This window comes from Podarcis cretensis, assembly GCF_951804945.1.
Source record: "Podarcis cretensis genome assembly, chromosome: 5".
NCBI lineage: Eukaryota > Metazoa > Chordata > Lepidosauria > Squamata > Lacertidae > Podarcis > Podarcis cretensis.
The window spans coordinates 35,954,711-35,968,064 of NC_137174.1; the positions used below are offsets into that span (position 1 = coordinate 35,954,711).

The 13,354-nt window shown below is 44.0% G+C and overlaps 1 protein-coding gene across 2 annotated transcripts in view; it reads right to left on the minus strand.

The window, feature by feature from the left end:
- Positions 1 to 7,314, minus strand: part of RNLS (renalase, FAD dependent amine oxidase) — a 98,166-nt gene extending 90,852 nt beyond the window's left edge. Inside the window, exons 1-4 of one of the 2 annotated variants that reach the window (XM_079976474.1) lie at positions 7,158 to 7,314; positions 6,036 to 6,141; positions 2,537 to 2,679; positions 313 to 471 (exon numbers count right to left, since the gene is read on the minus strand). In XM_079976474.1, the coding sequence (XP_079832600.1) occupies positions 313 to 471; positions 2,537 to 2,679; positions 6,036 to 6,141; positions 7,158 to 7,278 (529 nt within the window). In that variant the 5' untranslated portion in view covers positions 7,279 to 7,314. Of the gene's footprint in view, positions 1 to 312; positions 475 to 2,536; positions 2,680 to 6,035; positions 6,142 to 7,157 lie in introns of both variants that reach the window. The other variant, XM_079976473.1, reaches the window with a different exon arrangement.
- Between the last annotated feature and the right edge of the window lie 6,040 nt (positions 7,315 to 13,354).

Sequence of the window (13,354 nt, forward strand, 5' to 3'; positions counted from 1 at the left end):
TACATAAAAGCGCATATAAATTACATTAATAACTGAACATTGTGGTCTTCACAACGCCAGTATGAACTGACAGCCAGCCAGCATGGAAGCCCTGGCTGCAAATCCTGTCAGCCATGACACTTGCTGGAAGACCTTGAGCCACTCTCTCTCAGCCACACCTACCTTGCAGGGTTGTTTTTTGAGGATAAAATAGGGGGTAGGGGAGAGAACCACGTATACTTCTTTAAACTCCTTGTGAGAAGCGAACGATATAAATATAGCAAGCAAGTAAACAAACAAGTATGTAAAACTAAACTAAACGAGGAACCTTACTGTTCACAATGTCTCCCTGAAGCTGAAGAATCTGTGGGACAGGCATTGTGAGAATAACCATGTCAAACTGGTCCGAGGAGCCTGTGCTGACGCAAACCTCCCACTTCTCATCTCTGAGGCAGATTTGTGTGACGTGGTGGTTATAGAAGACATCAGCACCTGCTTCGAAAGAAAGAGAGAACCTAAGAGATATCTGAACCAATTAACGAACAAACATCAACCGTGCTTTAGTCACATCAAGGCTGATGCTACACACTTTACTCACAGATACCTTTGAAGGCTGTCCAGCAACTTCATCCTCTTAAGAACACAGCTGCGCAGGTTTTGACCGGACCCAGTTAGGCAGAACATGCGACTCCACTCCTTTCCCATCTTCATTGGTGCCTGGTCTGTCTCAAGTCTGCTTGTGCAGTAGATCAGAGCAGCATTTTCCAAATTTGTGACCTCTAGATGTTTTGGACAACAACTTTCATCAGTTCCAGTCCCTGCTGCAGCTGACAGGAGTTGTAGTCTAAAACTACAGCACCAGGTTGGCAAGTGAGGCCCTCCTCTGGGTTTTTCGGCCATCTTAGATGAGCTGGGCTGTGACAGTGGAGAGGGGAAGGTTCTCCATTGTGGAACCTCAATTTGGGAATTCTCGCAGCGCCTTCCTTTGCATATCTACTGAGAGGCAAGCTCCGTTCAACAGGACTTTCTCCTGAATATGGGACGGTGCCTGAAATATTTTACACACTTCCCTATGATTAAGAGCTATTGAACCCAACAAGGCTTACCTTTGAGTAGACACATATGTTGCAAATGCCTTTTCGGTGACAAAGACCTTTACATTTTCTAAGGTCTTTAAGTTTCACGTGGTATTTTATGTAGCTGTTCATTGTTCTCTTTCATTTATAACTGTTGTTTTTAAATTGTATTGATTTGTTTGTATCTTTCTTTTTGTCACATTGAAGCAACTCCACTGCAACTAATTGACCTTATTTTCACATGGTTTTCCTCTAGCAGCTGAGAATAAGGCAGCTAAATATGCCATAGGTTCTTGGCTTTAATCCCACCTTAAATCACAATGGACCTGTTCTTCTCTGCTCTGTGAAGAGACAGAAAGAAAAACCAATCTGCAAATATTCTTTTCTCTCCCAGCACCTTCCTGGCCGGATTTCACTTGCTAGCTTGTCCTTCTGTCTGCCCTGCCACACCAGCTAATGCAAGTGATATATTAACTTTCTGGTTTTCTCCTCTGACATGAACTACTGTACACAGAGGGTGGACTATGAGAGTCAAAGTGTAAGTCTGGGACACTGAAACAAGCAATAGTAGAGTAGGGTAGGTATGTAAGAGAATGGAAAGAATTTGGGGCTCTGTTTCTTCCAGCTGGATGGAACCCAACTTGAAGAGGTTCAACAGCTTTTTCTTTGGTTTTCATTAGTTAATCTCAGGCCTGTGGTAAGGAAAGCAGCTATCCTCCAAGAAACAAATCTGTCTTCATAACTGACACCTGTTTGGTTAAGAGAGCCAGCCAGATCTTGCTCACCTGCTTGGAGTGGTAGTCAGGAAGGCAAAGTAGCACATCCCCGATGGCTTTTAGAATGGGCTGCAAGACCTTCGTTATGCAAACAGCAATGGGGAGGTGAGGTCACTTTGGCTGGATATTTAAGTGCTGCAGCAGATGTTTCACTTTTCTGCAGTTTGCTTTTATTAACAGTGGATGATGCAGTTTTAATTACGAGTGAAGAACCTTGCAGCTTCTCTGGAGCCGTTTTATCATCATAACCAGGTTCGAAACCCAAATGAAAAAGGCCAGAAACTGCTTTGCCACCATGCACACAATAATTTGCTGAACTGAGCATAGGACGCAGAGAGAGAGATAAATATTTTAACTAAGTTAAGTACAATAATGCATAGACAGGCCAAATCCAGTAGTTCTATTTCTGTTCCACCATTCATTAGTATATGTGTGGGTGTGGAGAGAGAGAAGCATGAATTTATAGTAACAAATAAAAATAGACTATAGGGTTTATCCATAGTAAGATGTCACCTGCCAAATGTGATTTTATAAACACACCAAGAATGCAATTCTATACACAATGGCCTGAAAGCAAACTGCATTCGTCTCAATGGAGCTTCCTTCCTATTAAACATGTGTAGGATTGCACCGAAAGATTCACTTTTAAATGTGGGGCATGCTTCCACAAGAATATATTTAGGATCATTGTTTCAAGGTCTATACCTGACTCCTTTAAATAGTGCTTCACAATTGATGAAATTCCCTCTGGTGTTACAAAATTCTCCGCCCCTTCCTTCATCTGCATTCCTTCTACAGGGGCAGTCAATGGCCGCAGCACTCCGTGAGTCAGCAGATCTTCATAGAAGCTGAAAACAAGCAAAACAAAAGCATAAACAAATTGATGTCAAATTGTCTATAGCTACTGTATTAACTATATCCCCAAAAGGATGCTTCTGTTTGAAATACCCAACGTAAAGTTGAGTGATCAAATCCACAACCATTAAAATCAAAAGGAAAAATATCCACATGCGCAGCAATGGCCTTTGCATTCACCAGAAAGATATTGCTACTTAAGATAAATTACCAAGAACTGATTTCACAGCCCTAATTTTAAGATCTGATTGACCAGTTTATATGTGTGTGTGTGTGTGTGTGTGTGTGTGTATGAAGCTAATCTGCTGCCCTAAAGATGCTATGTAAGAATGTAAGACAGTTGTCAACCTATGGGAAGCCATAGGTTCACAGAAGTTGGGAATAACAGCACTCTCCCCATTTGTGATTCCAAGCAACTGGCATTCAGAGGCATATTTTCTTCAACAGTGGAGGTAAAACCCCAACTACCAAACCCCAGTCAGCACTGCCAGTGGTCAGGGATGCTGGAACTTCAAGAACATCTGGTACTAGGCCACTTTGCTTGACAATACATCAGGCCTGAGGAACTTTTGGCCCTCTGGATATGCACAGAATGCAGGCATGGAGACAGGAATCAGCGGCCCAAAAAAGGCCTGAAAGTGCACGAATGCTGCCTGCTGAAACCTCAGAAGGCAAAGGTCTGTTAGTGCCAGTATCCTCTTGCAACTAGTAAAACCAAGGCAAATGCTGAAAAATATCTGAAACTGCAGTAGAAATGATTAAAGTAAGAAAGAAAAAAAAGCAAACTGCAAAATATGTTTATTTTAGTCAGGTCTTTATTCTCTTCTGTGATGAATTAATTGCTACACACCCAGTTTAAAGGGAATGCAATGTGGTCTTAATTTGGATGACTACATTATTGGGTACTCCTATTGTTATTGTTCTATTGTAAAATCTTGAGCACAGCCTTGGGAGGGCAATTGTACCCTGGGAGAGATTTTTATAACCCACTGAGTAAGTAAATAATAAATAAAAATAAAAATTCTCCTGATTACACAAGTCACAGATTCTGGCTTTCCTTGATCAAAGGATCTGGATTAAATTTATTTCATTCTAGCACAGACTCTTTTCATCCCAGTTCAAATAACATACTCCTAGTTTCCATGGGAAGGAAACAGCAGGTGTAAGGGGACTGCACAGCTCACCCAAGGCATCAGTGGTGGGCCGTCTGTGCCCTCCAGATGTTGTTGGACCTCAGTTCACATCAGGCAGGAATGATGGGAGTTGGGAGTCCAGGCCACATTTCCCCATCCTTGCCTTATGTTCTGGTTGGGAGAAGCAAGCCCTCCTGCCCCGCCTCTCAAGATAAAGCAGCAATCTACAAGCTGGAAGCAGGTGTCCATGTGCCCAACTCCCTCTCTCTTCCTAGTGAAAGATGACTATACAGTTGCTCATCATCACAAATTTATCATCACACCTATCAAGCTTACCAAGAATGGAAGCTACTCAAATTCTTGTTGAAGCTACCCATGTTCTTACCACACTGTCATGTCCGAAGGAAAACACAAGGATAAACAACGTGACATGGGAGAACATGAAAAGGAAATGATGCATGCCTCAGGCCATAAAGACTTTGCTATGTTTCCACAAAATAGTCCTGTGTAATGACTCTGCCAACAGAGATTCAGCAGGTGTCTTCTCTTTCAACTTCAAAAAACATGCTGAAAACTTCCATATTCTGTCAGGTTTATGCAGGCAACTAAGAAGGCATATTTCTGTAACAGTTAGCTGATCTCTGCTGCTCCAGAGAAGCAGACACGGAGCAATGGTTCCAAACTACAAGAAAGAAGATTCCACCTAAACATTAGGAAGAACTTCCTGACAGTAAGAGCTGTTCGACAGTGGAATTTGCTGCCAAGGAGTGTGGTGGAGTCTCTTTCTTTGGAGGTCTTTAAGCAGAGGCTTGACAACCATATGTCAGGAGTGCTCTGATGGTGTTTCCTGCTTGGCAGGGGGTTGGACTCGATGGCCCTTGTGGTCTCTTCCAACTCTGTGATTCTATGATTCTATGATTCTATGATCTTGAATGTTTGTATTTTTTTTAATGGTATGGTTTTGTGAACGTGAAGAGTTCACTAGCATGAGATGTAGTACTGGCTTCCTGGTTACATGTCTGGCAGCAGCTACTACCCACTACATACAGAGAAACAGAACAAATAGGGCCCAAACCTGTCAATTACATCAGAGATCCATGTTCAAAGCTACAAATGGCACTTTCTTTTTAAAAAGCAAGTGATTTAGATCAGGGTTGTGCCATATGTGAAGGGAAATACCTGTCTAGGGCCTCCCTTGCCATGTGCCGGGTTGCTTTGAGCCACCATTTTAAGTTTCCCACAATACCTTGAAGCACTTGATATAGCATTGTTCGAGGCCAGTAAAATGGTCGCCAACAGGCACTGATTGGCAGAGCAGCATCACGAGGTAAGCCTACCGGATGCATGGAGGACAATTTGCCGAGGACTGCTTCAAGCCTGTAGTCAGTCGTAAGTAGAACAGTCCTCTTCCAACAAATACTACTTGTGAGCTTCCATAGGCACTGGATCAATACAGACATGCCAACTGATCAGGCAAAAATAGGCTGCCAAACTCTTAAATCTTTCACAGGACTTTGATGTCAAAAAATTAACAGGTGAAGCTTTTCACAGAATGGAGATAGGTAGGGCTGCAAGCTAAAACTGTCTGCTACTCACACTAAAGGCATAGGTGCATTAGCTGGTTGAGAACTTGGCAACCTTACACTACCTGCTCTCTGAAACAGAAGACTAAACTTGATGGGGGGAAAATTTCAACTTTCACTGTATCCTTATGTTAACAAAGATTTGCAATTGCTCTTTCATATACTAAGAATGTGCAAGATTTGTGACAAAAGACCTACATGAGCCACTTAGGATGCGTCAACACAGTCATACAGACACCAAAGCTTCACAAATGATGAAACACAACTGTAGCTTACAAGTGTGTACAAAACTAAAGCAACCTCTTATTTTTAAAAACAAAAAACAAAAAGTGAAACAGGAAAAAGCTGAGCATGAACAGAGAAAATGCCAACTGAGATTCCATCTCAAGAGTTTCAGTAAGATCTAATTAGCAAAATTAAGGTACTTTCATTAGCAGTGTCACTTTCCTTCTTAAAAGTCACTTTACCAAATTCCCTTTAATCTTTCATTCATTGGTACTCAGCGGTAGGTTGCAATGTAATCAATAACCACGGGTTGCTGTACCAGTATTGGCAGGTCTCACCCTTGACATATGAACCCCCCACCCCCCAAAAGAAAAACCCAGCCCGTTGTCATTCATTTCCCCCGCTCACCCTTGGTGCTTTTTGGCATATTCGGGCATCCGAGTGACGTACTGGGCTCCTAGATCTGCCGTGCATTTCGGATCCTGAGTGCTGCGGCTTGTAGCCATTCTTCCCCCTTAAAAATCACGTGCGTGGAGACAAGAAGTTTTTTAAAGCACAGCCGCGCGTATCCAATCAGCTTCCTCCGTGGGGCAAAATAAGCCAGTGGCGCCTAGTAACTGGGAAGCGGCAGGGGTATGGTCAAGTCATTCCGAGCAGGGGCGATGGTTTGTTGCCTAGCGCTCAATTAAGAGCTCAATCCCAGATAAGTGCATCTATAGGATTGCTGCCTAAAGCTGTCTGCTTAGGAATCCGGTTCCAAGTTATAAAGACCCAACAACCCCAGCTTCGTCCAGAATTGGATTTTTCATCGTGTACATCTTGGGAGAACAGACTTCAGGGCTCTTGTGTTTTCCCTCCACCCCAAATCCACTAGCTGCAGCTAGGTGCAAAGGACACGCATTCGTTGATTGATTGATTGATTGATTGATTGATTGACTGACAGACTCTACAAACCTATAAATATACCTAAGCGATGTAGAGTGTTAAAACACAACAACAGCTCTTCCACCCAAAAATCGAGTCTGGTTAACTCGAGTTTTCTGCGGTCTAATTTGGAAAGCGCGTGCGTCATTTTATTAAAACGGTGAGTCAGAAATCCTTGACGCTCCCCTGGCAAATCAGCCGCAGATCTATTAGTAGATCCCGATCTACCTTTATCCAAGCCTTGAGTATAATGCGCGCTACCTCGGAAATAAGCCCTGCATGGGAGGACGTCTCCTGAAGCCGTGTGTGCTATGCTTAACGCATCTACTGTCGGGACTCGCTCAACTTTTTTTTTTTAGTTTAGAATTGCGCTGCAGGACGGCCACAGACTCTGCAAGTCCCAAGGAACACGGTGGGACTTGCCTCTGAGTAAACGTCCAAAGGTTTAAGGCGGACACTTTGCAGCGTGCTCATGTGGAGAAGTGGAGCTTGGGCGCGTTTATTCCGGGCACCTTTCCTGCCAGCCTTCCCAGATCCCGCAGCCTGCCTGCCCGGTTTATTTTTATTTTTTAAATTCTACTACAGCCGAAGACGAGAGAGACCCACCTGCGCCGCGCGCCTTGTCCCACAGCACGATGCGCAGGAGGCGCTGCGGCAGCTCCCTGCGCAAAAGCGCAGCGCACAGGCTGCCCGTCAGCCCCGCGCCCACGATCAGAACCCGCGCCATGGCAGGACCGGCCGGCGGATGGGGGCGGAATTCTCCCCCTCTTCCTGAGTTGCTTGTGCAACCGGGAGGCGGAGCCGACTCGCAGCGGGCCGCCGGCAGAGGGAGATCGCGCTGCTTCCTCGCGAAGGCAACCGCTGCTTGGTAGCTTGTTCCCCGGTCCTGGTGCCACTGCGAGCGCGGAGGTTCCTCAGAGCCGGCCTTCTCGGTGGAGGAGGCAGGAAAAGGACCTTAATTTCTCCAAGTTAGGAAGCGTGCATAGGAACCCTGTTTTGTGCAAAAACACACCCCGCTCCCTGTTCAGTTGGATTGCGTACCAGAACCAAATTACATACTTAATTACCGGCGCAGGGCCTGCCCAAGACATTTTGGCACCTGGGGTAAACCACAAAACAGTGCCCCACTCCCCACAGGGGAAGAAGGAGGGGGAGTGAAGATCAAAATCAGGAACAAGCAGGGGAATCAAAATATACATTAGGATCTGCTGCCGCTGTGCATCCTGCCGCCTGAGGTCACCTTGCCTCCCCTTGCCTCATGGGTGGGGTCCTGGGCAGCCTTGTCCTGACTGGAAACGAAGAAATATAATGAAAGATGCATGCGATTTTTAAAAATAATAATAATATATGTATAAATTACAGAAGCATCTTAATATGTAATATTGACACACCTCAATATTAAGAATATTTCACAATACTCAGTATAACATGCATTAAAACGTTCCAAGGAAAGTTCACAGCTCAGATGCATTAAGCATGTTTCTTGCTTTGAGATGAGCAAACCATAGTTTGCAGCAGTGTCTCAAATGTACACATGTCAGCTCAGCCACAGCTTACATTTTCACATCTGGTGGAAACTGGTTTGAGGGAAAGTGCATCGAAACAGTAGCATTTCTCAAGAAAGTAATAGAATACACATGGGCTGTGGCCGGTGTTAGGTGTACTAAGCTTGAAATACCAGTGGTGGGAGTGCCGTGGATCTGGAGTACATTTCAATGTGCGTACAGCCTAGTTTTCGTTGTAGGGTGAAGACAGGGCCAGTGCTATAATTAGGTCAGCTAGACAGTTGCCTAGGGCAGAGACCTCTGAGAGGCGCAGCTTTATACAGATTAGTTTTTATATCTGATAAATTTCTGAAAATATTTTCCTTTTATTTTGGATAATTTTATCATTTTTGAAGTAATTCATACATTAGAATTGTTGGGGAAGGGGGTTGGTATATGGTACACACCCTCAACTTGCATGCATTTAACTTGTGCATATTCAGCTTTATGTGCTTGGCAAAATAAAAGTTCATAAAAATAAAAAGGGGGTGGAGATAGGACAGGTATCTGGCTAAAAAAACTTTGGCAAACCTGCCCACCATTGCAACTAGTGTGTTTGGTTATACCTGATTTTGGCTTTAGGTGTGATCCCCAGAACCTAACCCCCATGTAATTCGTGGGCTTACTTACTGTATATGAGATGAAACATAAATTCCAATCAACTATGTTCTATGTGAAAAATTACTTAATTTTAAATACATTACTGTCATATCTTAATTTTATTTTAAAATGTATTCATTTTTCTAGAGAGCTATGGGTGATAAAAAGCTACCGTCTGGAGTTCAGTGCTGCAAATGAAAGGCTAAGAAAAAGTTAAGGAGCAAGTAAAGCAAGAGGGTTCCCCCCTGAAATACCTTTGTGCACAGAAAGAAATGGAAGAACAAGAATATGACTATACTCTTGTTGAAACTAGCACTGAAGGAGCTGAAATTGATTGATTGGTTGCATTTATAAACTCTAAGCCGGAAGTTTCACAAATTGGAGATATTTCTGGAAAACACAAAGAGAGAAAAAAGGATGTCAAGAAATGTGAGAGGACTGTAAAGTCTTGCAAAAGAAGGTGGTATTTTTTATGCTTTATCTGAATTACAGTGACCCTGCTAACTGGCCTAACAGCTGCAGTGATAATTTGCAGAGGCTTATAAAACATGGACCACAGCAGGTTGTTTCACAAGCTTTTCTCAAAATTGTAAAAATTTACAAACGCTCAACTATGTTGCAATGAGGTTGCAAAAGAAACTTGGTTGGCTTGGTAGCTATATCCATTGAACATGTCAAAGAACCAACACTTTAACCGAAAGTGACGGCATTTGCAAAGGAAAAGGCATGCAAAGCGAGATTTTGAAGCGCCTGAAATTGAGAACAGCCTGGGGTGAAGAAGAAGCTCGCTCTTTACTCTGGCCTTGTGACACCCGATTTGTCTGATTCGGGGTTTTTTGAGCACACCACAATATCACACAGCGTAGGAATTTGGAAACTGTGGCCTTGCAGATGCTGAACTCTGTACTCGCATCAGCTCTAGCCAGCAAGGGCCGTGGTCAGAGATTATGAGATTTGTAGGCCAGCAACATCTGGAGCGCCACAGGTTCCCTATTCCTGATGTAAGAAGACATGGCGGGATCAGACCAAAGGCCCATCTCATCCAGGATCCTGGCAGCCAACCTATGGCAGCCTATGGAAAACCCTCAAGATGTGGGCTTAATGTGTAATGTAAAATATTTCCCAAGTCAGTTTTAATGCTCCGTGGATGACTGCATACAAGACTTAACATCTGTACGTGCATTTGTCCTGGAAGGCAACACTTTGTGCTTGGTAATTTATTTACTTATTAAAGTTCAGTAATGGTTTATAATAAAAAGGAGGAGGGACTGAGTGACTGAGTTTCCACTTGTGACTGCTAAACACAGGTATTTGGAGGCCTATAGGCCTATACAGTGGTACCTCAGGTTAAGTACTTAATTTGTTCCGGAGATCCGTACTTAACCTGAAACTGTTCTTAACCTGAAGCATCACTTTAGCTAATGGGGCCTCCTGCTGCTGCTGCGCCGCTGGAGCATGATTTCTGTTCTCATCCTGAAGCAAAGTACTTAGCCCGAGGTAATATTTCTAGGTTAGCGGAGTCTGTAACCTGAAGCGTATGTAACCAGAGGTACCACTGTACTTCAGAAACCATTTGAAAGTTCCTAAAGAATCTGTTTAGATATCAGTATTATGTGCACCAAAGTAACTTGTATCAAATAATAGTTACCTGGTTTCTGTTTTTAAGCAAAAATTTTCAGTGTCTTTTTTTAAAACTACAATTGTTGTAAACTGTTCCAATTTTTTAAAAAACAAATTAGTGGTATATAAATATTTCTTAGAAAACAAATAAGTAAATACTGTAGCAAGTTTGAAACTGTGGCATGGAGTAGCTGCAACCTTCAAAGGCTGTTGAAGGCAGCTTATTAAGTACTTGCTTTTGTTTGTGCAGAAATAAGTGTCAACCCTGTTTCCTTTTCAAAAATGTGTAGATATGCATGCTGGATGTGCACTAGAAATCCAAAACGTACTTCCTTAGAAACAGCTGAATGATTATGGAACAAGCTGGCACTCTTTGATTGGGCTAGGGGATGGGAAGGCAGCACGGTGCAGTTCACATTTAAGGATGAACCTGGCCTATTTTCACTTTCCAAAACAATGCGCAAACAAGACACAGCCATCCTGGGAAATTCAAACTTCTCCGAGATTTGCAGTGCAGTTCTCTATAGCCAAACCATATGTATAAAAATGCACACCAGGGTATATGCTTATATTAGTGAGAATAACATAAAAGGTAAAGGGGCCCCTGACCATTAGGTCCAGTTGTGACCGACTCTGGGGTTGCAGTGCTCATCTCACTTTATTGGCCGAGGGAGCCAGCGTACAGCTTCCGGTCATGTGGCCAGCATGATTAAGCCACTTCTGGAGAACCAGAGCAGCGCACAGAAACGTAGCTTACCTTCCTGCTGGAGCGGTACCTATTTATCTACTTGCACTTTGATGTGCTTTCGAACTGCTAGGTTGGCAGGAGCAGGACCGAGCAACGGGAGCTCACCCTGTCGCGGGGATTTGAACCGCCAACCTTCTGATCAGCAAGCCCTAGGCTCTGTGGTTTAACCCACAGCGCCACCCGCATCTCTGAAAATAACATACAAAATGCATTATATTAGGGGAAACCACTTTGAAGCAGTAGCAGTGATGATGCTGAGGTACCCCACCCATCTGACTGGGTTGTCCCACCCACTCTGGAAGGCTATTTGTATCTATATTTGGGGAAAGTGCATAGAAAAATGGGTATATTAGGAGAGGTGCATACCAAAATGCTGATAAGCATTTGCGAGGACTTTAATTCTCTCTGCCCCACCTTGCAAACTGGTATGCTAACATAATCTAAGCCATAATCCTTCACTAGTCCGCTTTGCCGTCTTTTTAGTAATCTTTACCGTCTTTTAATCATCTTTAATTTCAAATGTCCAATCTTAGAAAGGGTCTATCTTCCAACTTTGTCCAGTTCTTGTTTTTCTTGTTGTTCTTGATGTTCTCTCTTCTCCTCTTTTTTTTTTCTTTTTTCCCCCCTGCTCTCCTGCACAAATGTTCTAATTCCAAAAAGCTTGTAATTCCTCTACAGAGGCTTTGTTATTCAGGAACAAAGCATTACGCCAAGTCCCTTCCATTCTTCAATAGATAAATCTATTGTCTCCTTTAGTGTGTAGACCTCTATAGACAAAATAGTGTTCCATTTCTGCAGTTTCCCAGGAGATAAAATGTCCGATTCAAATTCCATGCCAGCGATACTTGTAATAACCCACAGCTCCTCTAGAGGGATTATAGTAACTCAGTTTCATTCCCGATCTCACCCACCAGTCAAAGTAACTTATTATTCCTTGTTTTAAACAGTTTATATCCAATTTATAGCAAATGTAACCAGCAAAGTCCTCGTAACAAAGTTCTCTTTTTGTTCTTCAGTTTTGGCAGCTCCTTTGACAGCTGTCAAAACCTCTATTTCTCCTCTCCAGGCGCTCTCACGGATCGCTCCCGGGGCTTCCGGGGGGGGGGTTGTATTTTAATTCACATTCCACTCTTCTCCTCCAGCCCAGCTTATAATTTTCCATCGCGAAATTAATATCTTTATCAAAAGAAAAGGTTGCGCTCGATCTTAGTTGTGAGGTCCTTTGCTTTAGCTCCTCTACAACAGGGGGGAGGTTGACTTCCTTTTTATACCTCCCCCGCTCGCTCCGAATTTAAGAAAAAATTTATTCCCCTTTTTAATCCAAGTTCCAATTACTCACGGGTTATTCTTTTAAGTCCAGATTTTCAATGGAAGAAGTCAGCGCTCTCCGCCAAATGGCATGCGGCTTCGCTCGGCAGGGGAAGCGGAGGACTCACAGCACCACCCCCCCCCCGTCACCCGCTCCGCAGCCTTTAAAAAGGCTCCTTCGCGTGGTCGGGGGGGGGCGCAAATGGTGCCAGCCGAGTCACCATGCCCATGGGTTTCAGCGCCCATGGTTTTTGAGGGTCCCCGCGTTGCCGGCACGGTAGAACCCAGCCCCTGCCGAGCAGACTCCCTCCGGAGCTCGGAGGGAGTCCGCCATTCGGCGATGGCGCCGACCCGGAAGTCCAAATGTGATTTTGGTTTTAGACGCAGTGTAAGGTAGTCTTTGTGGGAGTACATTGTATTTAATTATGGGGTATCAGAGTTTTTAGGGGGTTAACCAGGCTGGGATAGCTGGGATAGCAGGCTTGTTGGTTTTTGAATGTCTGATGTAGATTTTTTCAATTTTGTTGTTGTGTATGGGACAATGACAATAAAGTTTATAGTATCGGATCGTATATAAAAGCATTGTGATACTAGCAATTTTATTTTTCAAGGCCCGTTGGGCAGACCAACCGTGTGTTGCAAAGATGTCTGCAAGCGGGACATGAAGGCTGGCAACATCAACCCCACCATGTAAGAACCCCATGCAGACAACCGCAGTGCCTGGAGACAGTCAGGTCGTGTATACATGGCAGTGACCAGAAGTGGAATGACTGCTGGGGGAGCGCAAAGAAATGCCATAGGGCATCCGAATCACCACAACCAGGTGTCTTCATTTGCCCCAGCTGCAACAAAACATGTCTTTCCCATATGTCCATCTCTACAGCCGCAGCGGGTGCTACAACCATCCAGCGGCGTAGCGTGGGTTGTCAGCACCCGGGGCAAGGCAAGTAATTTGCGCCCCTAACCCCTAACCTGCCGCCGCT